Source organism: Patagioenas fasciata, chromosome 9, assembly GCF_037038585.1.
Source record: "Patagioenas fasciata isolate bPatFas1 chromosome 9, bPatFas1.hap1, whole genome shotgun sequence".
Classification (NCBI taxonomy): Eukaryota; Metazoa; Chordata; class Aves; order Columbiformes; family Columbidae; genus Patagioenas; species Patagioenas fasciata.
Window position 1 is genome coordinate 5,570,199 of NC_092528.1, and position 25,168 is coordinate 5,595,366.

General features: G+C 53.3%; 2 protein-coding genes across 2 annotated transcripts; both read left to right on the forward strand.

Annotated features, from left to right (window-relative positions):
* Positions 1 to 41: 41 nt before the first annotated feature.
* Positions 42 to 8,945, forward strand: FBXO45 (F-box protein 45). Its single transcript, XM_065844437.2, has 3 exons — positions 42 to 331; positions 1,474 to 1,830; positions 4,747 to 8,945. Exons 1-3 carry the CDS (start codon positions 71 to 73, stop codon positions 4,930 to 4,932), a joined length of 804 nt encoding a protein of 267 aa, XP_065700509.1. The 5' UTR covers positions 42 to 70; the 3' UTR covers positions 4,933 to 8,945.
* Positions 8,946 to 17,190: 8,245 nt separating this feature from the next.
* NRROS (negative regulator of reactive oxygen species) lies at positions 17,191 to 23,166 on the forward strand. The gene is made up of 4 exons (XM_065844780.2): positions 17,191 to 17,415; positions 18,566 to 18,679; positions 19,852 to 19,975; positions 20,568 to 23,166. Exons 3-4 carry the CDS (start codon positions 19,868 to 19,870, stop codon positions 22,533 to 22,535), a joined length of 2,076 nt encoding a protein of 691 aa, XP_065700852.1. The 5' UTR covers positions 17,191 to 17,415; positions 18,566 to 18,679; positions 19,852 to 19,867; the 3' UTR covers positions 22,536 to 23,166.
* Positions 23,167 to 25,168: the final 2,002 nt, after the last annotated feature.

A 25,168-nucleotide genomic window follows, 5' to 3' on the forward strand; every position in this document is an offset into this window, starting at 1 on the left:
AAGCCAGGGACGGGCTGTGCGGTCCCGGCCCCGCCGCCCGCAGAGCGGCTCGGTGAGCGGGAGGGAGGCGATGGCTGCGGGCCCCGGCAGCGGGGGGGCGGCGGCGGCGGGAGGGCCGGGCTGGCGGTTGCCGGGGCGGGTGCTGGAGCTGGTGTTCTCGTACCTGGAGCTGCGGGAGCTGCGGAGCTGCGCGCTGGTGTGTAAGCTGTGGCACCACGTCCTGCACGGCGACGAGAACAGCGAGGTGTGGCGCAGCCTGGCCGCCCGCTGCCTGGCGGAGGAGGCCCTGCGCACAGACATCCTCTGCAACGTGCCCACATACAAGGGCAAGGTGAGCCCGGACCCCCGCACACCCCCCCGGGGACACCCCCCAGCCCGTCGGGGACACCCCCCCAATCCCTCAGCACCCCTCCAGCCCGTCGTGGACAGCCCCCCCAATCTCTCAGCGACCCCCCCAGCCCCTTCGGGGACACCCCTCAGACCCTATCGGACACTCCAATAGCCTCTCAGGGACTCCCCTCCCCAATCTCTTAGCACCCCCCAGCCCCACGGGGACACCCTCCCTAGCCCTTCAGGACTCCCCCCAATCTCTCAGTATACATCCCAGCCCCTCAGGGACACCAGTCCCCCAGCCCCTTGGGGACAACCCCCTAGCCCTTCAGGGACCCTCCCCCCAGCCCATCAGGGACACCCCCTAATCTCTCAGTACCTCCTCAGCCCCTCAGGGACGTCCCCCCCCGCATCCTGGGGACTCCCCTCCCCAATCTCTCAGCACGATTTCCCCCCCAGCCCATCAGGGACACCCCACCAATTTCTCAACACCCCCCAGCCCCTGGGGGACACCCCTCCTCAATCTCTCAGCAACCCCCCAGCCGCTCAGGAACAGCCCCCAGCCGCTCAGCCCACCTGCCATTACAAACCAAGTGGGGGCCATGGAAACCATGACAGGATTTTGCGTCCCCCCACCCTTTGTAAGGAACGTTTAAGGAAGGAATGTTGTTTTTTACAAACCTAGTGCCTGACCCCAGCCTGGGGGGAAAGACTGAGAGACATCAGACTATGAATCTTTAATGAAAAACGAAGTCTATTCCAACTAATCCCGGAATACGTACTGATACCTGTGTTTAAAAAGTCCATCTAGGGGGAAGATGAGCCAAAGAGCCAGAAATCCATATTCTAAACAGATCGATAAGAGGAAAGAAGTTGTTAGAGTTAGATGAATGAGACAGGTAAACTGAGGCAGGTGTCGGGTAGTTTATAAACCCTGAAGTACCAACCAATGGGAAACAGGAGAGGGAATTTTGGGGGGAATATAAACAAGGGCTTTTTGTCCTATTATGTGTGCCTGCCTTTAGGTAGAACACCCGGTCTTGCAAAATCAATGATAAAATATGCTTTGCTGAGAGATCCTGCCTGGGCCTATTCTATTGGTGAGGCAATGGTTTCCTACACCTCCTTCTCCTCCTCCCCCAGGTCCGTGCCTTCCACCACGCCTTCAGCACCAACGACTGCTCGCGGAACGTCTACATCAAGAAGAACGGCTTCACGCTGCACCGCAACCCCATCGCCCAGAGCACGGACGGGGCCCGGACCAAGATCGGGTTCAGCGAGGGCCGCCATGCCTGGGAGGTGTGGTGGGAGGGCCCGCTGGGCACCGTGGCCGTCATCGGCATCGCCACGAAGCGCGCGGCCATGCAGTGCCAGGGCTATGTGGCCCTGCTGGGGAGCGACGACCAGAGTTGGGGCTGGAACCTGGTGGACAATAACTTGCTGCATAACGGGGAGGTGAATGGCAGTTTCCCGCAGTGCAATAATGCGCCCAAATACCAGGTGAGTGGGGCCTGGTGTGGGCTGGGAGCTCTGCTGAGTCTGACTTTCTCGTGTATCCTGGTGTCTGCTGAATTGGCCCCTCAGTTCAGGAAGGACAGGGAACTGCTGGAGAGAGTCCAGCGCAGCCACCAAGATGCTGAAGGGAGTGGAGCATCTCCCGTGTGAGGAAAGGCTGAGGGAGCTGGGGCTCTGGAGCTGGAGAAGAGGAGACTGAGGGGGGACTCATTCCTGGGGATCAATATGGAAAGGGGCAGTGTCAGGAGGTTGGAGCCAGGCTCTTCTTGGTGACAGCCAGTGCCAGGACAAGGGACAATGGGTGCAAACTGGAACACAGGAGGTTCCACTGAAAGAGGAGAAGAAACTTGTTTGGGGTGAGGGTGTCAGAGCCTGGCCCAGGCTGCCCAGGGAGGTTGTGGAGTCTCCTTCTCTGCAGACATTCAAACCCGCCTGGACACCTTCCTGTGGAACCTCAGCTGGGTGTTCCTGCTCCATGGGGGGATTGCACTGGATGAGCTTTCCAGATCCCTCCCAGTCCCTGACATTCTGGGGTTCTGTAAATGCCCCTGTGAGGGTCTCTTTGCCTTCCCTGCAGAAGGCGAGTGATTCCACCTTGTATAGATTTGCATCCATGTTCTAAATAAGTCTGAAAGAAAATACGCATACTAGCTGAGTACTTAGCAAAAAAGTACATTGACACTTTGATCTTTCTTATGCCTATAAAGGAATCAGAGCAGTTTCAACCGGTCTTTTTGAATATCCTTGATCCTAGTAAGATTGCCATGGTTTATGTCTTGTGCTGAGAGAGATAAACCAGTTGATAAAATAACAAATTAGTTCAAAGAACTTAACTATTTTCACTTTCTGACTTGATATTTGCTTTTGAGTAGACGCGATTTGCAATTCCAAACAATTTAGCAGGCCGTCAACACCCAAGAGAATCATAATTACTTGGTTTAAAAGTCTCTCTGCCTGCTGCAACTACAGCTCCAGAGCACAATATCAGGTCCTGAAGATGAGGAACCTAGGAAAAAAAAACCAAAAGTAACACAAGTAACATTGAATTATCTGCCTTAGAAAAAATAATGCAAGAGATTTATCCCTTTCATGCTTTACTTTCTTCACTTTTTAGTTTCTACAGAGGCCTTTCCCCCTCATTCACCCCAGGCTACACCTGTGTGTGCCGTTTGCCGTCGTGTCTGACCCTCAGTTGTTTCCCCGCTTTTACTTCAAATACTGAGTGCAGAGCGTGTAACACCGGTGTCTGTTTAGACACCGTGTTGCCTTTTGAAATAGAAGCTGGAAAAGCTGTTGTAGCCATCTGAAGTAAGGACTTGCCCCACAGCAAGGTGAGCGTCTGTGGGGTTTGACCCCTTTGCTGTACGGCAGCACAAGCTGAGGTTAGTGCTTAGCTAAGGGTCTTCTTGCAAAAACCTGCGGCGGTGCTGAGCGCTGCTTGTTGGCTCGCTGGCTGCGTTCCCATCGCTGACGTCCCTTGGCTGGGATGCCAGGATGTGATGTTCAGATAATTTCAGCTTATTAAAGAGCAAGTGCCATCCCACCCTTTTATTTTCCCTATAGAAATGTTTTATCTTTGTTCTTCTGGTTGCTCGCACAACTACGTTTTGACTGCTGGATTTCCTTGCGTTACAACTTAAGCATTATAATATCCATCTCATAATGCCGTGGCTTTGTAGAAGCATTAGTGGTGGGTGAAGATCTATCTGTGTAGTAACTTGTATCTGATATTTCTAAATTTCACGTAAAAGTTCACCGCCAAGCGTTTAATTCTATCTGAAGACTATACCTATCATTTTTGCAAATAATACCTAAAATTACCATAATTAAAAGAGATCTAGGTCTCTTTCAATTTGCATGTTCCCTAACGTGCAAATTGGGCTGGCACTTTCTAGACTCAACCCTTCGTGGTCATTTTCTGCTGTCCCTGGCCAGGCCTTTCTGCAGCAACAGGGTGAGGAAAGGTTTTGAAGCCCAGAGTCGCCAGGTCGTGTGTGCGAATGCAATCACTGCTTTCTCTGTAAAAAACTGGTGAGAGCTCAAATGAGTGATATATTTTGTATTTATTAAGATGTGTACAGCAACCTGCTCATAGAAAACAGAATTTAAAGGAGACTTGTGTTAGTGAGAAGAAAAACGAGTTGGCTGGAAGAAATCCCCAGTGTGGGGCTGGCTGTGGAGTTTGTGTCCTGCTGTGCTTGCTGCTGGCACCTGGGGCTTGTATTTATGTCTAAAATATCACGTACTAGATAAGCGCAGGGAGCACCGCGCGTGCTCGGATCCGAGTCGCTTGCTGTGTTTAGCGTTGGTTTCACTTGTGTATGTATGCATATGTATGATGATTTTTCAGGCTTATTTTGCATTGGAATTTCCTTCTGCCTCAGTGGGGGAATCCCTCCGTCAGCAGCAGCACCTGCACAATCAGTGGCCTATTCCGGTTTATTTTATATGTGGCACTTACCTTTCTAAAACAAGTCAATTATTGTCTTTGAAATTGCTCTTCTGAGAGCAATTACTGCTCAGCGACAGCAACATCTAAATACAGAGTTTGGGTAGCTTGCAGGCCATTACAAAGTTAAAACTCTGCAGTGTTGGATGTAATCTGCTTGCTCTCAGTGTTCTCGCAGCGCGAGGTTCGTATGAGACGGGCTCCGTTCGTTATCGTGTCAATGGTCAGATACACTGGAAACAGGCAGCAGAGGTACTCGAGATCCTGGTGCAGTTGGGTGAAATTGAGAAATTCCTGGCATAAAAGTAACGAGAAATGGGAAAGCCTTGCTTTAAAATCACCTGCGGTGTTATACACGGGCTATGCTTTATTTTTGCGTCTCCGTTTGAACACACTGACGCTTTCTGTGTTTATTTTTATTGTTGTTTCCCTCCTGCTGTCTCTGTTTCCAGATAGGCGAAAGGATTCGAGTGATCCTGGACATGGAAGACAAAACGTTAGCGTTTGAGCGGGGCTATGAGTTCTTGGGAGTTGCCTTCAGAGGACTGCCGAAAGTTTGCCTGTACCCGGCAGTGTCTGCAGTGTACGGCAACACAGAAGTGACTTTGGTCTACCTGGGGAAACCTCTGGATGGATGACGTGGATTGTTCCCTTGGGACATTGAGATGGGGATGATCGGGAGGAGAAATCTGCATGCCGGGTAGAGGGAAAACAACAAAATGTGGGTGCGTCTCCAAGAACCATGGAGGGGAGTTCGGAAGCGGAGGACCAGCCGTACTTCAGGAATTGCGTTACGTTTCCTCTTCACACCAGGCCAGGAGTATCCTCAGGGTCGCCGTTGGTTGAGTGGGACGCTGACGCCTGCACGTGGCACCAGATGTCATCGCTGACCTCAAATATTTAAGAAAGGATTTGATACAAAACTGCTTGAGGAAAATTAACCTGCGATTTGTAAGTGGCGTGTTTTGTGAAAGACTCCCGTTTTAAAACTGCTTGTTCCTTCCCTTCCCTTCTTCGGGCCTGCGTGAGTGCTGGAGGAGAGCGAGTCCGGTTGGGTTTTATTATAATAATTATCTTTTTAACATCCCGAGAAGCATGGTCTGTCTGGACTGCCCTTCTCTAGTCTAACGATACGAAACGCGTGCAGCTATTTTTCAGTATATTTCAAGGGTTGTATATATAGAACACGTTGAGCAGAACACTTAAGAGAAAGGGTTTGCTTTATTCTAACTGGGTCATAATTAAAGGCAAAAAAACCCCACTACACGGCATCCGAAAATATACCTCGGAGAGGTATATAACGTTCCTGTAAGTGTAATTCTGTTGTGTTGTAAAGCATTTTGGGAGGCTCTTGTGGAGTACGGTGCTACATTGGGTCCTTTTCTGTGAAAGTTTCCATGGCTTTAGCAACAGTTTTGTTCTCTGTAGCAAAATGTTTTCCCTTTTGCCACAGTTTGCTGACCCCTTTAGGAAAGGAAGGCGCAGCACAGCGAGCTTGTCTTCCTTTTGTCATAAAAAATAGAAAGTCTTAAAAGCATTCTTACGCTTTCTAATCGCTCTTGCGAAATGTTTCATAATAATAAGGAAGGAGCGTTCAGTTTCTGAATCCGGACCTTGATTTGGGCTTACATGGCTTTGTAAGGCTCTAAGACTTGGCTGAACCTTTCTGTAATTAAACAAAATCCCCCAGTACCCCAGTATTCACCTGCACCTGTTCAGTCAGGGCGAGTAAGACTCTCCCCAACCCTTTGATGGGGATTCTGGGGTTTTTAACTTGCACCGATGTTCTATAAACCCCATACAAACCCCTCCGAGGCAGCTGTGAGGATGAGGAGGAACTTTTTGGTGAAACCGCTTGCATCAGGGGTTGGAAAGTCTGTTCCTTTTATTAAAAACAGCGCATTAAACTCTGGGAGCCCTGCGGCTCTTTCTTGCCGGTTGGTGTTTCCCAGAGCTGTCCTGGCTGTTTCAGGGTTGGGTTTCCTCTTCAGAGAGGGATAAAGAAACGTTTATACAACCTCTTCTTCGCTTTATTTGCGCTAGAGAATGTGAATCGCTTCATATCAGGCACTGAGCCGGGAAGGAGGAATTCCTCCTCGGCTCTTGCTCCTTTCTCCTCCCATTACTCAAGGGGGCTCCCAGTCCTTGTACCTCCTAGATAACCACGTTCTGCACCGGAACGGAACGCGTGCGTCGTTACATTTAAAAGGATTTTGAAGTATTTATTTGTTCTGCGTGTTGTCAATCGCAATATCAAGGTGCGTTCCTCTCAGCTGCGGTAAAGGAACAAAACACGTGGTGAGAAATGAAGATGTTTCAAGTGGTGCTGAGAACAACGGAATAAATGAAGTGGGGTGGGCATACACGTACCTTTTGGGAAAAATCTGTTAGAGCTTTGATTGTACTGGGCTGTAAAGTATGTATGTGCATAGCACAGCCCTGCGGTGTGAAATGGGGGAAAAAATGAAACAAAACCCCATCCAATTTCCGAAAATTGTCCCCGAGATGAATGTATCCTCAGCGCGGTCCTGAAAGACACGACCTCCGCGCTTGTTCGTGAATCCAATTAGATGCGAGTAAACCCTGAGAACTTCTGAGGAGTTTTATTCACAAATTAAGGCTGATTTCCATCCTTCAGACTGCGTCTTACCCTATAAATAACTTCCCTCGAACATGAGAAATGCTGGAAGTCGAACATTCCTTAAGGGTGGGTTTGGGGGGGCTCACTTCTGTAAGATTGTAACTTATTCCTGGAGACCAATGCTGGCTGTACAAAGTATTAAAATAAACTCTGCTGTAATTCAGGAGGAGGTATCGGTGTGGATTATCACGATATCCACGGTGCGGAGATGGGAAAAACGGAGTCGCCGTTTGGTGCACCGAGAAGTTTCGGGACTGTGATTTGCTGCGTGATTGCTTAAAAAGAGATCTGTCCATATGAAAGTTCAATATTTCTCTCTCAATATTTTAGGAAGAAATAGGTGATTTTAGGAAGACGTAGGAGATTCTGTTGGGGTTGTGAACTTGGATGCGCTTTCCAAACTCTCCACATCAAAAATTCACCTTGAAGCGATGAACTTCGTGCCAACTGACATCTCAGGTGCCCTGCAGGAGCAAAGAGGTTCGATGTCTCCATGCCACAAATGTCCAGTCGCTTTTTCTAGCCCGAGTTGCCCAAACAGCTATTTGAATTATTTTCCCTGCCTCGACTAGTGATTTAATTCTTTTGGCCAGTTGGAACATCAGCTGTTTGCAGCTCCCGTAACAGAAATCAGTCCGATCTCCCCATCTTGCCTTCAGAACCCTGCAGGATATCCATTATTTTTCACTGAATGAGCATTTTGCCTATTGCTTGAATAAAACTCAGAATTCTGCGTGGTTTGAAGCGCTGTGCGAACCGTTGGGAGCTGATCTGACCGCACATCGAAACAGCACGAGAAGCTTACCTGGGTAGAGGGATATTTGCTTGAAATTGGGGTATTTTTCCCCATTTAAAACGCAGTGGCGAGCGTGCGTTTTTGGGAGTCGTGCCTGTGCCTCCCACTCGCAAACGCCATTTGGTTTTGTGACTTTTGGCCGCGTTTCAGGTGCCAAAACCAGCCGGGAGCAGATGGCCCTGATCTTGCGACTGGATCCTTCCCTACCTTGGCTTTTCCTGACAATCTACGTTTATTCTAAATTTCTTGAACACGCAGGATGTATTTTCCAGATGGCCGCCTCTATTTTTTCCCTCTTCCATTTTCACTGGGATGACGATGAATTAAAATAACGCTCGGCCTGATGTTAATTTGATGACATGAAACTGAGTTTCTCCGAGTATTTGAGATGTAACCAGCCCCGAGTGATTCCCAAACCTGTACGTTTCAATACTGATTTTTCAGTTCTAGCTGCATCTTTACACGTTATAAAGAGCTCTGGACACAGCTATAAGTGCTATACGTGCTGCTCTTACTATTGCATAATACAGATGATTTGGTGAGATCTTTAGCCAGGAATTTGTATTATTGACACCTGCTCTAGGATAAGTTCTCCATTTAAAACACAGGTTTTTGAATGGTTGGGAGCGCAACGTGTTGGATTTCTATGTGTGATAAGAGTCTGCCATGCACCGAGATAGAATTTGGTCGAAAGGAAAATTGATTAAGTGGTAAATGAACACAGAAAGCTCTTCTTGCTGTGATGCTCAACCTGCTAATTTGTATGTTAAGCGGATTTTTCATGCAGCTGAATGAATTCTCACACCTCCCCACAAGAGGGCAAACTTAATAGAGACATGAGAGCCCGGACTTGGAATTTCCCAATAAATGTATAGTGTGGAACGTACTCCGTTAGCCTCTCAAAAGAATCAAACCAAAACATCGTGGGGACGTAGATAACGGACATGGAGTTCTTAAAAATACACTTCTTGCTTTGAATCCTCGATCTGGAAATTAGGCTGAGCAAATCTTTGCAGGAAATTATTTGCGGTGACAGTGAACTGAGCTGAGATGCTGAAATGGCCTTAAAAGGCGGGAAGGGATATGAGAGGCTCGAACCAAACGTCACCGTTGTCCCCATAGTTGGTCGCTCATCAATCCGCTTTTTCCCAGACTTGCTTTTCATCTTCTTGGGCATTTGGTGATCAGGAAATAAAACCCGTTGTATGTTGCAAGTGTTGTTTATTCTTCGGCAATTTTGGCAGGGTGTTGGTTTTCCCTGCGCTTGCAGACGTGTTGTGAGCTACCTGGAGTTGCTTCGTGTTTGATTTACTTTGTCTTTTTAATCCGTATTTTTCTACCTACGTCAAGAGCTGTTGATTTACCCGCAGGCGATGTTTGCACAGTAAATGTAGGGAGGTATAACCTGCCTGTTCTTCTCTTCTGCGTAGTGTTGGATCTTCTTGTGAGCTCCTGGGTTCTACAACCAAAACCTTTGGGGATTTTCTCCAGCCGCAGCAGGAGCCTCGTAAACGAGCGACCACCCCGGCACACATCACCTTTATTTACCTCCAGCGTTCTGCCGCTCAGGATGTTTTACTGTATATTTTGCAAACTGATTTTGGCTTAAATCCTTTATCAAACTTCGGATTTCAGGTCGTGAGGTTGCTCCCGTTTGCACAGCGCGGCCTCAGCATCTTCAGATGCTTCAAAGCCAGATGTGAAAGCAGCTGGTTCACCCCCCTGTGTGCGCTCCAGCTGCAAAATACCATTGTTTGCAAAGACTGGGGCTGGGTTCTGTCCCTGTGGTAAAACACACCGGCCCCATTCGGCCCTGATGTCTTTGTTTAACGCAGCCAAAAATCAGGGCCGGACAAAACCTGATGGATAATGGGAAGCACAGACCTATTTCCAACCTAAATAAGTGAGCGTGTGCTGCGTGTCTGACCTCTCCCTGTGCTCTCTGTAGATAATAATGTGTGAGCGAGCAGGTTATGGGCTGTTCTCTGTCTGCAAAACCTCCTGGTACCCGATGACAGGTAACAAACAACCGGTTGCAGCTTCAGCTGCCTGAAAGACTTTGGTCTGGAAGCCTGTAAGTGAGTTATTATAATAAATCAAAGTTATGAAGTTCTTTTTTATCCTTAGCACGCTCTTCTTAGGAGAATTAAGCCGTATCCAGTCACTTTTAAATAGTAATTTAACAGAGCACACTCTGCCAGCTTCAGAGTGTGACTGAATAATTATAAAGTACTGGACAAACCCGCCAGTAAGGAAATGGACGTTGACCAAAGCGCTGTTTGTGCGGCACCGTGAGTATTGCAGTGGTTAAAGCTCTTCAGCCTCTGCCACTTCCAAATCACCTTCCTGGGCTTTTTTTTCATGGTTTGTTGGGGTTTTTTTGGTGCTCAGATGACTCAGGGTGCTTTTGTCACACCAGATCACAGCTGACATCACACACCTGAGCCCTTCTGCGAGGTCTTCACAAGAGTGGAGCTCGATGGTAGGATCTCACACTTCGTAAACTACCGAGGGATCTTATCTCAGGTTAGGCACACGATTTTGTCTTATTCCCAAAAAAATAATTGATGTCTGCAGACCTAGAGTGAAGTTGGAACAAACATTTCACACTCTCCTGAACATCATATGAAAATATGGAAATAAGTTGGTTTTTATGTGTCAACCTGTGGCCTGGTGGCCTCACCCTCCAAACTGGGAGGAGCGGCTGACACTGGAAGCTGTGCTGCCATCAGAGACCTGGACAGGCTGGAGAGCTGGGCGGGGAGAAATTGAATGAAATAGAACAAGGGCAAGTGTAGAGTCTTGAATCTGGGCAGGAACAACCCCAGGTTCCAGTGTAAGTTGGGGAATGAGCTATTAGAGAGCAGTGTAGGGGAAAGGGACCTGGGGGTCCTGGGGACAGCAGGGTGACCATGAGCCAGCACTGGGCCCTTGTGGCCAGGAAGGCCAATGGTACCTGGGGTGGGTTAGAAGGGGGTGGTCAGTAGGTCAGAGAGGTTCTCCTGCCCCTCTGCTCTGCCCTGGGGAGACCACACCTGGAATCTTGTGTGCAGTTGTGGCCCCTCAGTTCCAGAAGGACAGGGAACTGCTGCAGAGAGTCCAGCGCAGCCACCAAGATGCTGAAGGGAGTGGAGCATCTCCCGTGTGAGGAAAGGCTGAGGGAGCTGGGGCTCTGGAGCTGGAGAAGAGGAGACTGAGGGGGGACTCATTCCTGGGGATCAATATGGAAAGGGGCAGTGTCAGGAGGATGGAGCCAGGCTCTTCTCAGTGACAACCAGTGACAGGACAAGGGGCAATGGGTGCAAACTGGAACACAGGAGGTTCCACTTAAATTTGAGAAGAAACTTGTTTGGGGTGAGGGTGTCAGAGCCTGGCCCAGGCTGCCCAGGGAGGCTGTGGAGTCTCCTTCTCTGCAGACATTCAAACCCGCCTGGACACCTTCCTGTGGAACCTCAGCTGGGTGTTCCTGCTCCATGGGGGGATTGCACTGGATGAGCTTTACAGGTCCCCTCCAGCCCCTGACATTCTGGGATTCTGTGATTCTGCACTGAGCGTCTCTGGGATGTTGCAGATCAGCAGCTGCTGTTTTTAGAATGACGATAGAGTCCAGGAGGGAAACATCTACTTTATTAATCGATGCCTTTGTTTGAACTTTCTCCCCTCCGGCATTCCTGTGTTAACTCAGCGCTCCATCTGAAAGCTGAGAGCCTGCTTTGAGTCTCTCCCAGGTAAAACCTTCAGGTTTCAAATAAAACAATGATGTCACCTTTGTGTTAATTTGTTTTTTTTTTTTTAAAAAACCCACAGAAACATAAATCCTGGCCGTCTTTTCCACTTTCTTACACACCAGCAAGGAATATGGTGTACATACAAGAGGACATGCCAATCCTGAAACCTGGCAGGCTGGCTTCTCTCTGTCACTTGTCCCAAAAGCGTCACGCTGGGAAGGAGCTGAGCCCTGAGGCTGAAGACCACGGAAAGGAAGATTTTGGAAGCCGAACGCTCCAGCTTGGTCCCAGCCCTCCGCAGTGCACCTGGAGCAGAGCTGCGGGTGAGCACAGCGGGGGTTTCGGCCAGAGGGGAAAGCCGGGTGGGCTGTGCTTCGCTCCCTCAGGAGCTGAGATAGTTTCACTTCCCTCCATGTTAATGACACAATTACTCGCTTCTCTTAAGCGGAACGGCAGCAGGAAGGGCGGACGTGTGACTGCAGATGGGGGTCGTTTTTCTTGCACAATTTGCATCGCTGAATGATGTCAAGGCGGTGACTTGTCTGTGCCTTCTCCTTCTGATGACTTAGAGCCTGACAGTTTCACGCTAAAAACCTTGGTAAACACGCTGGATTAGGTGGGTTGGGTGTTTTTATCACTTCTGTTGGTTTATTTTGTCGTACAGTCCAAAACTGAGACCAATTTATCCACATCTGGCAACACAGCGGGGAAAAATAGGGCAAGACTTTGAGGTCTACGTGCAACCAGAGACCAAAGTGTAGGCATAAGCAACCTGGTCCTGAGGGTTCCCTGCTCTTGAGGAGATCTGGGAGGAGAGGTCGTCATCATCTCTGGCTCTGGGCACTTGTTTCTCCTGCAGATGCATTGCGAGAAGTTCTGTAGAGTATCTCGACCACCTCAGGCTTTTGCTTGGTATTTAGGCCCTCAGTCAAACATCTTCCAAGCCCAAAGGTGTCATTTTCCCAGTTTGTTACTCCAAAACTGATTACTTTTTTTATAGGTATAGCTGCCTGGATGTTATTTAAATTGACTTTTTAAATGAACTCTAACTAGGGCTTATTTTTGGGGTAGGGCTTATATTTCGAGCATCCTCAAAAATCCTGAAGGAAAGAAGGTGGGTGACACTGACCATCATATTGTTGACTGCTACCCAGCCACTAGTACAGCTGGACCACTGGGGATGGTAAACTAGTATACAACATTCTGTTTATTCCTGGAACAGTGCTAAGGGCTCCCGACATCTACATTCTCTTTCTTAATAGTTGTGACTGAAGCAGGACTGTAGGAATACTAAATTTTTTAAAGCAATCTATTTCAGGAGAATAAAATAAATATGAGGGAATGGTGGAGATCTGTTTCATTGTTAATTCTTTATTACCAAAATTTCACTTAAAACGAGAAGAGAATATATTGCCCTCACTTTATTATGGGAACAAAGGAAATACACAAACCTAGGCAAAGATTGAAATAATGGCTTACAAAGGGTGAGAGAAAGAAATGTTATGGAAATGGCGTGTTTTCAGTTACATCCATTGTTCGTAACTATCATTTATATGGCCATCAAATGAATGATCTGTTTTCTCTTTTAGGTTCATAGTTCATCTTAAATTAGAGGCAACTACCACAAGTGGCAGCTTCTGAGATACATTAAACATTCAGCTTCCCCTGTTTTACCCAGAGCAGGTGATTAAATAACTTCTTCACTTGTGTCTTCTCTATACCTTTGTGCTGCCCTCACTTCAGCCAAGCAGCAAATGCAAATATGATGTGGCTTTGCAAGAGAAAACTTGGATTTTCTTTAATGTTCAGAGTCATCGCTGACCACAGAGTCTGGGAATGAATGGCCGGAGGGAGCCGCTGCTCTGAACCCTTTCTGATGGGTCCAACGGGTGAGATGCAGCTGCGACAGAGCCTGTCGCTCAACCCTACACAGTATTTTCTGTAATGCTGTCTGTGGTTTCCCACAAGCCTGGATTTTCTGTTGAAGTTTATCTGAGACATCCCAGGCTCGCTTCCCAGGGCAGCTGCTTCTTCTCCCCGTCCCTTTTCCCTCTGCAGGAGCCGGAGTATTTCCGGGGACGCTTTGCACCATCTGGGCAGGAACAACCTCAGGTTCCAGTATAAGTTGGGAACGAGCTGTTGGAGAGCAGTGTAGGGGAAAGGGACCTGGGGGTCCTGGGGACAGCAGGGTGACCATGAGCCAGCACTGGGCCCTTGTGGCCAGGAAGGCCAATGGTACCTGGGGTGGGTTAGAAGGGGGTGGTCAGTAGGTCAGAGAGGTTCTCCTGCCCCTCTGCTCTGCCCTGGGGAGACCACACCTGGAATATTGTGTCCAGTTGTGGCCCCTCAGCTCCAGAAGGACAGGGAACTGCTGGAGAGAGTCCAGCGCAGCCACCAAGATGCTGAAGGGAGTGGAGCATCTCCCGTGTGAGGAAAGGCTGAGGGAGCTGGGGCTCTGGAGCTGGAGAAGAGGAGACTGAGGGGGGACTCATTCCTGGGGATCAATATGGAAAGGGGCAGTGTCAGGAGGATGGAGCCAGGCTCTTCTGGGTGACAGCCAGTGACAGGACAAGGGGCAATGGGTGCAAACTGGAACACAGGAGATTCCACTTAAATTTGAGAAGAAACTTGTTCGGGGTGAGGGTGTCAGAGCCTGGCCCAGGCTGCCCAGGGAGGTTGTGGAGTCTCCTTCTCTGCAGACATTCAAACCCGCCTGGACACCTTCCTGTGGAACCTCAGCTGGGTGTTCCTGCTCCATGGGGGGATTGCACTGGATGAGCTTTTCAGGGCCCTTCCAGCCCCTGACACTCTGGGATTCTGTGATCATCCCCTGCAGTACAATTGTTTGATTCTCTCCAGTTCTCCGTCGCAGTGGGAGCAGAGGAAGCCCATGGAGAAACGTTTCTGTTTTGCTTTGCCCTGACTCGGCCGAGGCTGTTGTCCTGCTGGTGTGTGAACCATGAGTGACCTTTCTCTTGGTGCTTCCACTCCGGAAAAAATCATGTTTCCTGCAGGAAAACCAAGGGCAGGCCGAGATGCAGCGATGGGGCTGCCGATTTCTGTTGCAGTTTCTCCTTTCCCAGGTGTCCCAGGTGACTGGGAGGCTGCCCTCTCCTTGCAGCTTTTCTCTTGCTTTGTGCTTCACAGTTTGAGGGTTGTTAAGGGAAAAAAGATGGTTTGGAAGGAAGAGTAGGTGGGAGGAATTTGAGTTTTGGGCCCCTCACACCAAGAAAGGCCTTGAGTTGCTGGAGCGAGTGGAGAGAAGGGAATGGAGCTGGTGAGGGGCTGGAGCACAAGTGTGATGGGAGCGGCTGAGGGACCTGGGGGTTCAGCTGGAGAACAGGAGCTGAGGGGAGACCTTCTGATCTCTGAACTGCCTGAAAGGAGCTTGGAGCCAGGGGGGTCGGGCTCTGCTCCCCAGGAACAAGCGCCAGGAGCAGAGGAAACGGCCTCAAGTTGCGCCAGGGGAGGTTGAGGTTGGATCTGGGGCACAATTTCTTCCCCAAAGGGCTGTGGGGCATTGGAACAGGCTGCCCAGGGCCGTGCTGGAGTCACTATCCCTGGAGGGTTGGACAGACGGACATGAGGTTCTCAGGACATGGGGCAGTGCCAGGGTTAGGGGAATGGTTGGACTTGATGATCTTTGGGTTCTCTTCCAACCAAATGATTCTGTGAACGGAAGAAGCTCCTGGGTGTAAAACCAAATGGGGATTCCCAGTCCTCTCCTACAGGTATGGACACGACTCCACGCCGCTGAATCTCCTCCAATTTAATCCACTTGTGCACTGAGCCAGATTGGATCTTTTCAGCTGATCACCCCAGCAGCTCCTGGCAGCACAGTCCCTACACCTTTTCTGTGCTTATATTAAAAACCCAATAAAACAGACCTCAAATCGCACATCCAGTCCTTACCGGGAGGGCTGGGTGGGGATGTTATGCTGCTTGAGAGGAAGAGGAGGGGAGCGTGCAGCAGCTTTGGGATGGTTTCGGCTGCAGGATGTGGGGAAAGTGTGAAACACCAGGCTGCTGCCGGCTGCCCCAGCGCCGGGTTTGCGCTGGTTTGGCTTGGGGGATGAAGCAGAGGATGGAGCACGTTGTTTTCTCTCCCAGCTCCTCCTGGACTGTGCAGAAGCTGGTTTGACCCTTGAGGCACCTCCTTTGGTGGCACCGCATGAAGGAATCTCATCAGCAGGTCTCCCAGGAGCCTCTGGATCACTGGGTATCATCACAGCTGAGGATGCTTGAGTTGTACACCCAGCCCTGGGTGGACCTCTGCTGGCTCCTGCCTCTCCAAGCAGCGGATGAGTGGGTTTGGCGTGGGCTGGGCTCAGGTTTTGAGGGCGAGGGGCGGGTTTGTGACCATCGACCGGCCTCAGCCCTTCGCGTGACCTCGAGTAACGCCATGGGAATTTCAGCCCGCTGCGGGGTTCCCGCCATCTGCTCTGCTTTGCCGGGATGAGGAGCGCTTCTCTCTTTTCCTTCTTGATTTTTATACTTCAAACTTCCTTGAAAATGGAGGAAATGAAACCACAGGGCTTTTTTTCTTTCGTGAGTGACGTGGGAGAGCTCAGGCTCCTTCCGGAGAAGGGATTAAATTTAGGGTGAATGCAGAAAAAGAATGATTTGTGTTGGCTGTGGGAGTTTGGGGGGCACTTGCTCTGGCAGGTGGGAGCGACCTGGGCTGTGACACCTCTTGGGGTGCCACAATCAGACAGTTCATATCCCATGCTGGGACGTGGAGGTTGCAGGAGCTGGTCCCGCTGCCCAGGGTCCTGTTGTAGGGCTGAAACCTTTCTCCAGCGTTTTGAACCCTTTCCCATCCGGATAAACCCAGGCAAACTCTTTTCCCCCTCAGCAGCTGGGTTTGCTGGGCATTTGGGGGTTCATGGAGTGGGGAGATGGGGCCTCCCTGTTCATATCGCCTTGGAAATGTGGGGTTTTGTCTCCCTGTGCCTTGGCAGTTGTGGGAAAAGCCATTTATGCCGGTTTTCACATCAGGATCGGCGCTTGGGAGCTCCCTGTGTCCGGATGGGTCCTGCTGGTCCTGGCGAAATCCCAAGCAGCCCCGGGAGACCCAAAGGTCTGCGGGTGGTGGGATACGAGCATCCCGAACATCACCCGGACAATGCGAGGGGCTGGGCCTGCGTGTCCCACGGTGGGGACTCAACATTTGGGGACGTGTTCAACCTCAGCTTGGGATGCAAAGGGAAATGACAGCTCCTTCTTCTTCCCCTGTGGGAAACACAGCCCTCAGCTCCTGCCGAATCACAGAATCATGGAATGATTTGGGTTGAAGGGACCTTCAAAGCTCATCCAGTCCGACCCCTGCCATGAGCAGGGACATCTTCAAGCCCCTGTGCTGGGCACTGGAGGCAAGTGGGGATCTAGAGGGACACGACAGCAGCAGGTGCCATGCAGGGGACACTGCCCAACGGTGGCTTTTCTCCAGCACCAGCAGAGTGGGGGGCAGGTGAGGACACCCCGGCTGCCCAAAACCCTCACAGGGGTTTTGCTGCTGGAGCAGCGCGGAGGAGTGGCGGTGCCAGCACTGTCCCCGCTGCTGGCTCATCCCCAGGAGCTGTGTGACCCTTGGGGGGAACAGGTTTCCCCCCCAGTTCCTCCTTGTTTGCAGTGCATGACCCTCTAGCGAGCGCCGAGCTCGGGGAGCGAAGCGCCCGGCCGTGCCGCTGCCTCCATGTGACTGCAGTTTCCGTTGCCTCCTTCCGCAAAGGCTAAATCGGTGCTGGGCGCCAGCGCGGGTGGGACACGAACCCCACGGGTGGGACACGAACCCCACGGGTGGGACACAAACCCCACGGGTGGGACACAAACCCCGCGGGTGGGACACAAACCCTGCGGGTCGCACCTGCCCGCGCCCCACCAGCCGCCGGGCGCAGCCACCGAGTCCCCCCGCTGCAGGATGAGTGGCAGCGAACCCCGTGTGCCACCGCACCCGGTGAGTAGCTGCCCCCCGATAGCTTTGCCGGGGGGAAAAATCCCACCAGGGGTTTTTGTGGGGCCAGCTTGAAGATCCTCGGTGCCCACGCGTGGCTGATGCCCACGCGGGTGAGCGCGGCACTGGTGTGCGCGGTGGGGACCGCCGGTGTGTGGGCTTCTCAGTGGGGCCGTGGGCACCTCTGGCCATGGGAGGATGGAGCTGCTGCTGGTGCTGGGGGGGACCAAAGGAAGGCTGGGCTGGGTGAAGGGGAATCTGCAGGGGGGCTCCAGGGCTCAAGATGAGCCAAAGCCACTGGTTTTTGGACACAACAAGGTCCCTCTCCTGCCACTGTGCAGGAAGAGTGTGAGCAGCAGGTCGAGGGAGGTTAGAGGTTGTTCCTCCCCCTTTATTCCACCCTGGTGAGGCCACATCTGGAGTTGTGTCCAGTTCTGGGCTCCCCAGTTTAAGAAGGACAAGGAATTACTGGAGAGAGTCCAGCGCAGGGACACAAAGATGCTGAGGGGTCTGGAGCATCTTTGTGCTGAGGAGACACTGAGAGAGCTGGGGCTGTTGAGCTGGAGAAGAGAAGCTGAGAGGGATCTGATCAATGGATCAATATCTCAGGGTGGGTGTCAGAGGATGGACCAGACTCTGTTCAGTGGTGCCCAACGCCAGGGTGAGGGGCAACGGGCACAGACTGAAACACAGGAGGCTCCATCTGAACATGAGCAGAAACTTCTTTGCTGGGAGGTGCCAGAGCCTGGCCCAGGCTGCCCAGAGCGGGTGTGGAGTCTCCTTCTCTGAGCCATTCAAACCCGCCTGGACCCACCTGTGTGATCTGCTCTGTGACCCTGCGTGAGCAGGGGTTGCACTGGGGGATCTACAGAGATCCTGAAACCCAACCAGCATGGGATGCTGTGACTCTGTGACTGCCTGGGTGCTGCTGGAGACAGAGGATTTGGGAGGGCACAAGTTGCTGTGTACCAGCTCCAGCCTGGGGAATCAGGGCTGCTTCTCCATCCATATCAATAAATACCATTTTGAAAGCTTAACACTTTTGGCTGTCCCAATGAAGGAGACAACCCAGGATGCGTCCCCTGCTCCCTCTCTGTTGGGCGGCTCCAGCTACGCAGGGTTGCCCAAAATAACCCCCTGTTTCTTCTTCAAGCACCGACAGTTATGAAAACGCTGCGTGCCGAGCCCTCACCGAGCCCTCTCTGCTCATTTGCCTGAGGTTCAGCTTTTCCCCAGATGCAAATGCCGTCAGCTCCGCTTCCACCAAGTGAGTAAGGGGGCAGCTGGTGCTGGAGAGTCTCCTCCTCCCCGGGGACCTGGGCAGGGATGGGTGCTGGAGGGGACGCGCTGGTGGCCGGGTCGGTGTCCCCGGGGGGTGTTTGGTGCAGGTGAGGGGGATGCAAGCCCTGGTGGGGGAATCCTCCACTGGGGGGTTGCAGTTCAGTGGCGTTTGAGCAGCTGTGCAGCAACAAGGGTGACTTTCCCACGTGTGGTGGGGACCAGGCTGCCACCTCCGCATCCCTTTGCCTGTTCTTGGTGAACCCCACCAAGGGCTCCTGCTGGGATGGGTGGGCTCGGTGATGAAGACCTTTGCCCCAGGGTCCAGTAGAAGCTGGGGAAGGACCTGTTAGAGAGCAGTGCAGGGGAAAGGGACCTGGGAGCTCTGGGCACAGCAGGGTGACCATGAGCCAGCACTGGGCCCTTGTGGCCAGGAAGGCCAATGGTACCTGGGGTGGGTTAGAAGGGGGTGGTCAGTAGGTCAGAGAGGTTCTCCTGCCCCTCTGCTCTGCCCTGGGGAGACCACACCTGGAATATTGTGTCCAGTTGTGGCCCCTCAGTTCCAGAAGGACAGGGAACTGCTGGAGAGAGTCCAGCGCAGCCACCAAGATGCTGAAGGGAGTGGAGCATCTCCCGTGGGAGGAAAGGCTGAGGGAGCTGGGGCTCTGGAGCTGGAGGAGAGGAGACTGAGGGGGGACTCATTCCTGGGGATCAGTATGGAAAGGGGCAGTGTCAGGAGGATGGAGCCAGGCTCTTCTGGGTGACAACCAGTGACAGGACAAGGGGCAATGGGTGCAAACTGGAACACAGGAGGTTCCACTTAAATATGAGAAGAAACTTGTTTGGGGTGAGGGTGGCAGAGCCTGGCCCAGGCTGCCCAGGGAGGCTGTGGAGTCTCCTTCTGTGCAGACATTCAAACCCGCCTGGACACCTTCCTGTGGAACCTCAGCTGGGTGTTCCTGCTCCATGGGGGGATTGCACTGCATGAGCTTTCCAGGGCCCTTCAACCCCTGACATTCCGTGATTCCGTGTGATTCTCCAATGGCAGCTCATGGTGTCCCAGGTCTCGTGGGCTGTGCTGCGCTCCCTGGGAACCCTGCGCCTTTCAGGATGAGCGCTCTGCAGCCCTGACCCTCTCCCCTCTGTGTCCGTCTCTGACAGGAGTGCCGCCGCTGAGATGGAGGCCCCATTCTCCGCTCTCCCCCTGCTTCTGCTCCTCCTGGCAGCAGGATGGAGAAGCGGGGTGGTCGCAGCCTGGGCAACAACTCCTGGCGGCTGCCGGCTCGTAAGTAACTCCTGTCTCGCAAACTCTCGCCCTTCCCGCTGTGTGGTCCTGCCTGGCAAAGCCTCAGTGTCTCCAGACCTTCGCCTCCCGGCTACTGGCTTAATGAAGGAATGGACTGGGGTGCCAAGGCTCTGAGCACAGAGTCGCTCTCACCATCCTCACTCTGCTCCCCAGGCTTCTCCCTTCTCATCTCCCCGCATCTTGGAGACCTTAGTGCGGCCTTTCCGGACTTAAAAGGGGCCAATAGGAAAGATGGGGACAGATTTTGAGCACGGTCTGTTGTGACAGGACAAGGGGTGATGGTTTTAAACTAAAGGAGGGAGATTCAGGCTGGATAAAGGGAAATTGTTGGTCCTGAGGGTGGTGAGAGCCTGGCCCAGGTTGGGCAGAGAGGTGGTGGATGAACCATCCCTGGAGACATCCCAGGCCTGGCTGGATGGGGCTCTGAGCAACCTGAGCTGGTGAAGATGTCCCTGCTCATGGCAGGGGGGGCACTGGGGGAGCTGGGAACGTCCCTTCACCCCAAACCATCTGTGATTCTATGATCTCCACCTCTCAGAGCAGCGTTACTTATCCACGTCTTGCTCTTCAGGTGCAGAGCACCATGGACTGCACTGGGAGATGGCTGAGCTCCGTCCCAGGAAACCTTGGAGGTGACACCGAGGAGCTGTTACTTGATGACAACACTATCCGTGTCCTGGGCAATGCCTCTCTGCTCTCCTACTGCCAGCTGCAGCGTCTCAGCCTGACCAAGAACCGGCTGGAGCTCATTGAGCCTGGCGCCTTCCTCCGCAGCCAAGGCCTCCGTGTGCTCTCCTTGGCAGACAACCTCCTCTCCACCAACTATATGCTGACAGCAGCTGCTCTTTCTGCTCTGCCAGCCTTGAGGACGCTGGATCTAGCTGGAAACCGCCTCACTGAGGACATGGTTTCAGTTTTGGTCTGGAACTTGTCTTCTTTGGAGTCCTTATCCGTGGCCAGGAACATCATCATGAGGCTGGACTCGTCCGTCTTCACGAACCTGACGCAGCTGTTGGAGCTGAACCTGGAGAAGAACTACATCTTTGAGATTGACCAAGCTTTCGAAGGGCTGCAGAGGCTGCAGAGGCTCAACATAGCTTACAACTGCCTCCCGTGCGTTGTGGAGTTTGGCCTGACGCAGCTCAGGGTGCTCAACGTCAGCAACAACATCATCGAGTGGTTTCTGTCCCTGGAAAGCGACGACCTCTTTGAGCTGGAGGTGTTGGACCTGTCGCACAACCGCCTCCTCTTCTTCCCCGTGCTGCCCCGGCAGAGCAAGCTGCGCTCCTTGATGCTGAAGGACAACGAGATGAGCTTCTACCAGCGCCTCCCCAACGGCACGTCCCTGGCAAACGTCACGGTGCAGTTCCAGCTCATTGACGGCAACTCCACCAGCATCATGACGGTCAATCTGTGGGATGAGATCTGCCACAGCAACCTCTCCTCCCTGCGCCTCCTGGACATGAGCCAGAACCAGGTCTGGTACCTGCCCGAGGGCTTCCTGGCCCAGATGCCCTCCCTGACCCACCTGAAGCTCAATCAGAACTGCCTGGAGATGTTTGACCTGTCGGAGGGTGATCCCTTGGCCATGCTGACGGAGCTGGACCTCAGCCAGAACCGGCTGGAGGAGCTGGGGGCAGACGTGGGTGCTGGGGACATTCTGCCCAACCTGCAGCTCTTCAACCTCAGCACCAACAGCCTGCGGGCGCTTCCTCCTGGGCTTTTCACCTACACCAGGAAGATCGCTACTGTGGACCTCAGCCACAACCAGGTTGACCTCTGTCCCCAGCCCGCCATTGCAGGCGAGGCGGCGAGTCCGCCCTGCGTGGACATCAGGGGTGTGGAGACCTTGGCCCATCTCTCCTTGGCTGGCTGTGGTCTGCGGGGACTGGGCGGCCGCCCCTTCCAGGGGACGTTGCTGAGGCATTTGGACCTTTCTGACAACCACCAGGTGCTGTCCGGGGACCTGGGCTGGCTGCAGGACCTCGCTGTGACGCTGCGCGTGTTGTCTCTGAGGAACACCAGCCTCTCCTCCGCCGACGTGGACTTCTCTGCCTTTAACAGCCTGGTGCGCTTAGACCTGTCGGGGAACTCCCTGAGCGTCTTCCCCCCGTCGCTGGGCGTCCTGCGGCTGCGCAGCCTGGACCTGCGGGACAACAGCCTCCCGGCTCTGCCGCCGGCCGTGGCGCGGACGCCACTGGGGACGAGCCTGCGGGAGCTCTACCTCAGCAGGAACCCCTACAACTGCTGCACGCTGGGCTGGTGGGACGCGCTGCAGCGGGCGGAGGGGCTGCGGGTCCCCGACGGGTGGGAGGTGACGTGCAGCTTCGCGTCCCGCACGCTGAGCCCGCGGGCGCTGCCCGAGCCCGTCCTGCGCAGCTGCCGCTGGCAGACGGCTGACCTGGCGCTCCTCTACCTGGTGCTGGCGCTGCCCACCTGCCTCACCGCCCTGGTGGCCTTCGCCGTCGTTTTCCTCACGTTCAAGCAAAAGCTGCTAAAAATGGTGAAAAGCCGGTGTGGGGTGTCCAGCCCTTACTGATGGCTGGAAGGAGGGGGACGGGCTCAGGATGGTGACTCTGAGTGGGTTGTCAGGGTGACTTTGAGGTGGGTGGGATGGAGACGCGATGGGTGGAGGACCAGGGGATGCTGGGGAGCTGCTGTTTCTCCACAGGTTCCCTAACGGGTGTGTCGCCGTGGCCGGTGATGGATGCTGGAGCTGTGCCTGGTGTCCTCAAGGGACACATCTTCAGCAGAAACCATTAGCTGATGTTGGCGAGAGCCAAGTGGATGTGACACCAAACCTCTCTTAGCCAAAGGGGCACAGACAGTTGCCCTTTGACTCTGTTCCCCCCACTCAGGCAGTTCCTTTTATTTATTCACCCCCGTAGCCAAGTCTGCTGTCAAACACCCTGCAGCCGTGCAGCAGCCTCCAGGAATCACCCGGGCTGGAGCAAACATCCCCCGGCGCTGCAGGAAGGAGGCGAACAGCAGCAGCCCTGGGCGGGCACCCGTGTGCGAGTGCTGATAAGACAGGCGTGACTTTTCAGCAGGGCTGAAAAACACACTTGCTTGGTTAAGTCTCGATCTTGGCTAGAAGAGCCCATTAGAAATCACCCAAGCTGCAACGATGTAAAACATCAACTAAAAGACAGGAGAATAAATTATATCAGTGGTGATATTTTATCTGAAATTTCTTTTCCTCCAGCAGCTGCTGGATTAAACAGATGCAAAGGAGGTAAAGAGGATGCCCTCATCCTCTTGCGGGCGGCGTGGTGGGTTTCCTCCACCCAGCGCAGCTCGTACCAGCATCGCACTCCCGGGGCTGTGCCGCCGCGTTCATGGGGGGGGTTCCTGTGAAATGAGAAGTGATGGTGGTTTGTGCTCAACTCAAAAGCTCTGCTGAGGACCAGAGCGGCTTTAGTCCTGCAGGGCGTCTCCGGTGAAACGCGTCTGAGTTTAGAGAGAGGCTGGGCGCGGGGAAGCGAGCGGCAGTGCCAGCGTGGGGACGTGGATGAGCTCGGCGGGGTGATGTGGGCGTGTTGGGGTGACGGAGCTGGGCTTGAGTCCCCGCAGCCAGCTCCGCTGTCACTCCGCCTTGCACTGGTTTGTCCTGGGAGGTGTGCGGGGCTGGAGGTGATGGCAGGGCCAGCGCAGGCAGCCAAAGCTGGCAGTGGGGCCAGCACAGCAGCACCGTGCCCGGCACCGGCGTGAGGATGAGGATGGAGCAGCTCATCACCGTGCCAGGCTGGAAACAGCGGTGTAGGTTGGACAGTGCTGGACCAGCCAGCAGCACCATGGGGCTGAGCGCTGGAAAACCAGCTGTCAAATCTGGCTCAGAAAACGGCTGCTCTCTGGCCTTATTTTAGACCAAAACAGCCAAAACCAAACCAGGCCGCAGCGGGGGAATCCCTCAGCCTGTTTCAGCCGTTCTTTTGCCCGTAAGCCGCACGCCCAGGGGACAACAGTGACCTATAAATACATCCCTGCGATGTCCTCCAGCGGGTCTGTGCTGGCAACAGGTACTGCAGCGTGTTTCGGTGTCTCCCCACCGGCTGGGTGGGCAGGGACCCCCGCTGCGGTGCCGGGTGGATGTCTGAGCTTCCTCCACCGTGGCCGCTGCTGCTTCTCCTTCCAGGGGGCACAGCCGTGGGAGCGCGTGTAGGTAGGAACCCAGGCGGTGCCCGGGGTGTTCTTGCTCACGTTGAACCAATGTGGGGGACACTCAACCCTCCTTCATCACAGGAGGGATCAGCAGCTTTGCCCGGGCACAAGGGACACAGTGGTGGGAGTGTTGAGGCTCACGTGGAGCTGGCACCTCCTTGAGATGTCAAGGGAACAAGACGAGCTTCCAATTTTGGAGTGGTTGAAGTCCTCACAAAGCTGCTGTTCGTCATCTTCACACGGTGATGGCCATCAGGGGAGGTCCTCAGTGACCGGAGAAGGACAAACGTCACACCCATCTTCAGTAACGGCCACAAGGACATCCTGGGGAGCAACAGGATGGTCACCCTCATGGTGGGGAAACCACAGAGTGGGAGCAGCCAGTGTGGACTGACCAAAGTAAGTCATGCCTGATCAACCTTTTTGCCTCTGACGACAAGATGGTGGATTTCTAGGCAAGGGGAGCACAGCAGGTACCATTTTCCTCAACTGAGCCCCAGTGGGCTGGGTGGGGAGCGGAGATCCCCATGGGTCACCTCCCACCCAACTGGGACATCTTTATATGCTGAAGTACTAGAGAGAGTGCAGAGGAGGCAACAAAGCTGGTGAGGGGCTGGAGCACAAGTGTGATGGGAGCGGCTGAGGGACCTGGGGGTTCAGCTGGAGAACAGGAGCTGAGGGGAGACCTTCTGATCTCTGAACTGCCTGAAAGGAGCTTGGAGCCAGGGGGGTCGGGCTCTGCTCCCCAGGAACAAGTGCCAGGAGCAGAGGAAACAGCCTCAAGTTGTGCCAGGGGAGGTTGAGGTTGGATCTGGGGCACAATTTCTTCCCCAAAGGGCTGTGGGGCATTGGAACAGGCTGCCCAGGGCAGTGCTGGAGTCACCATCCCTGGAGGGTTGGACAGACGGACATGAGGTTCTCAGGACATGGGGCAGTGCCAGGGCTGGGGGAATGGTTGGACTCAATGATCTTGTGGGGCTTTTCCAACCAGAATGATTCTGTGCTGATTCC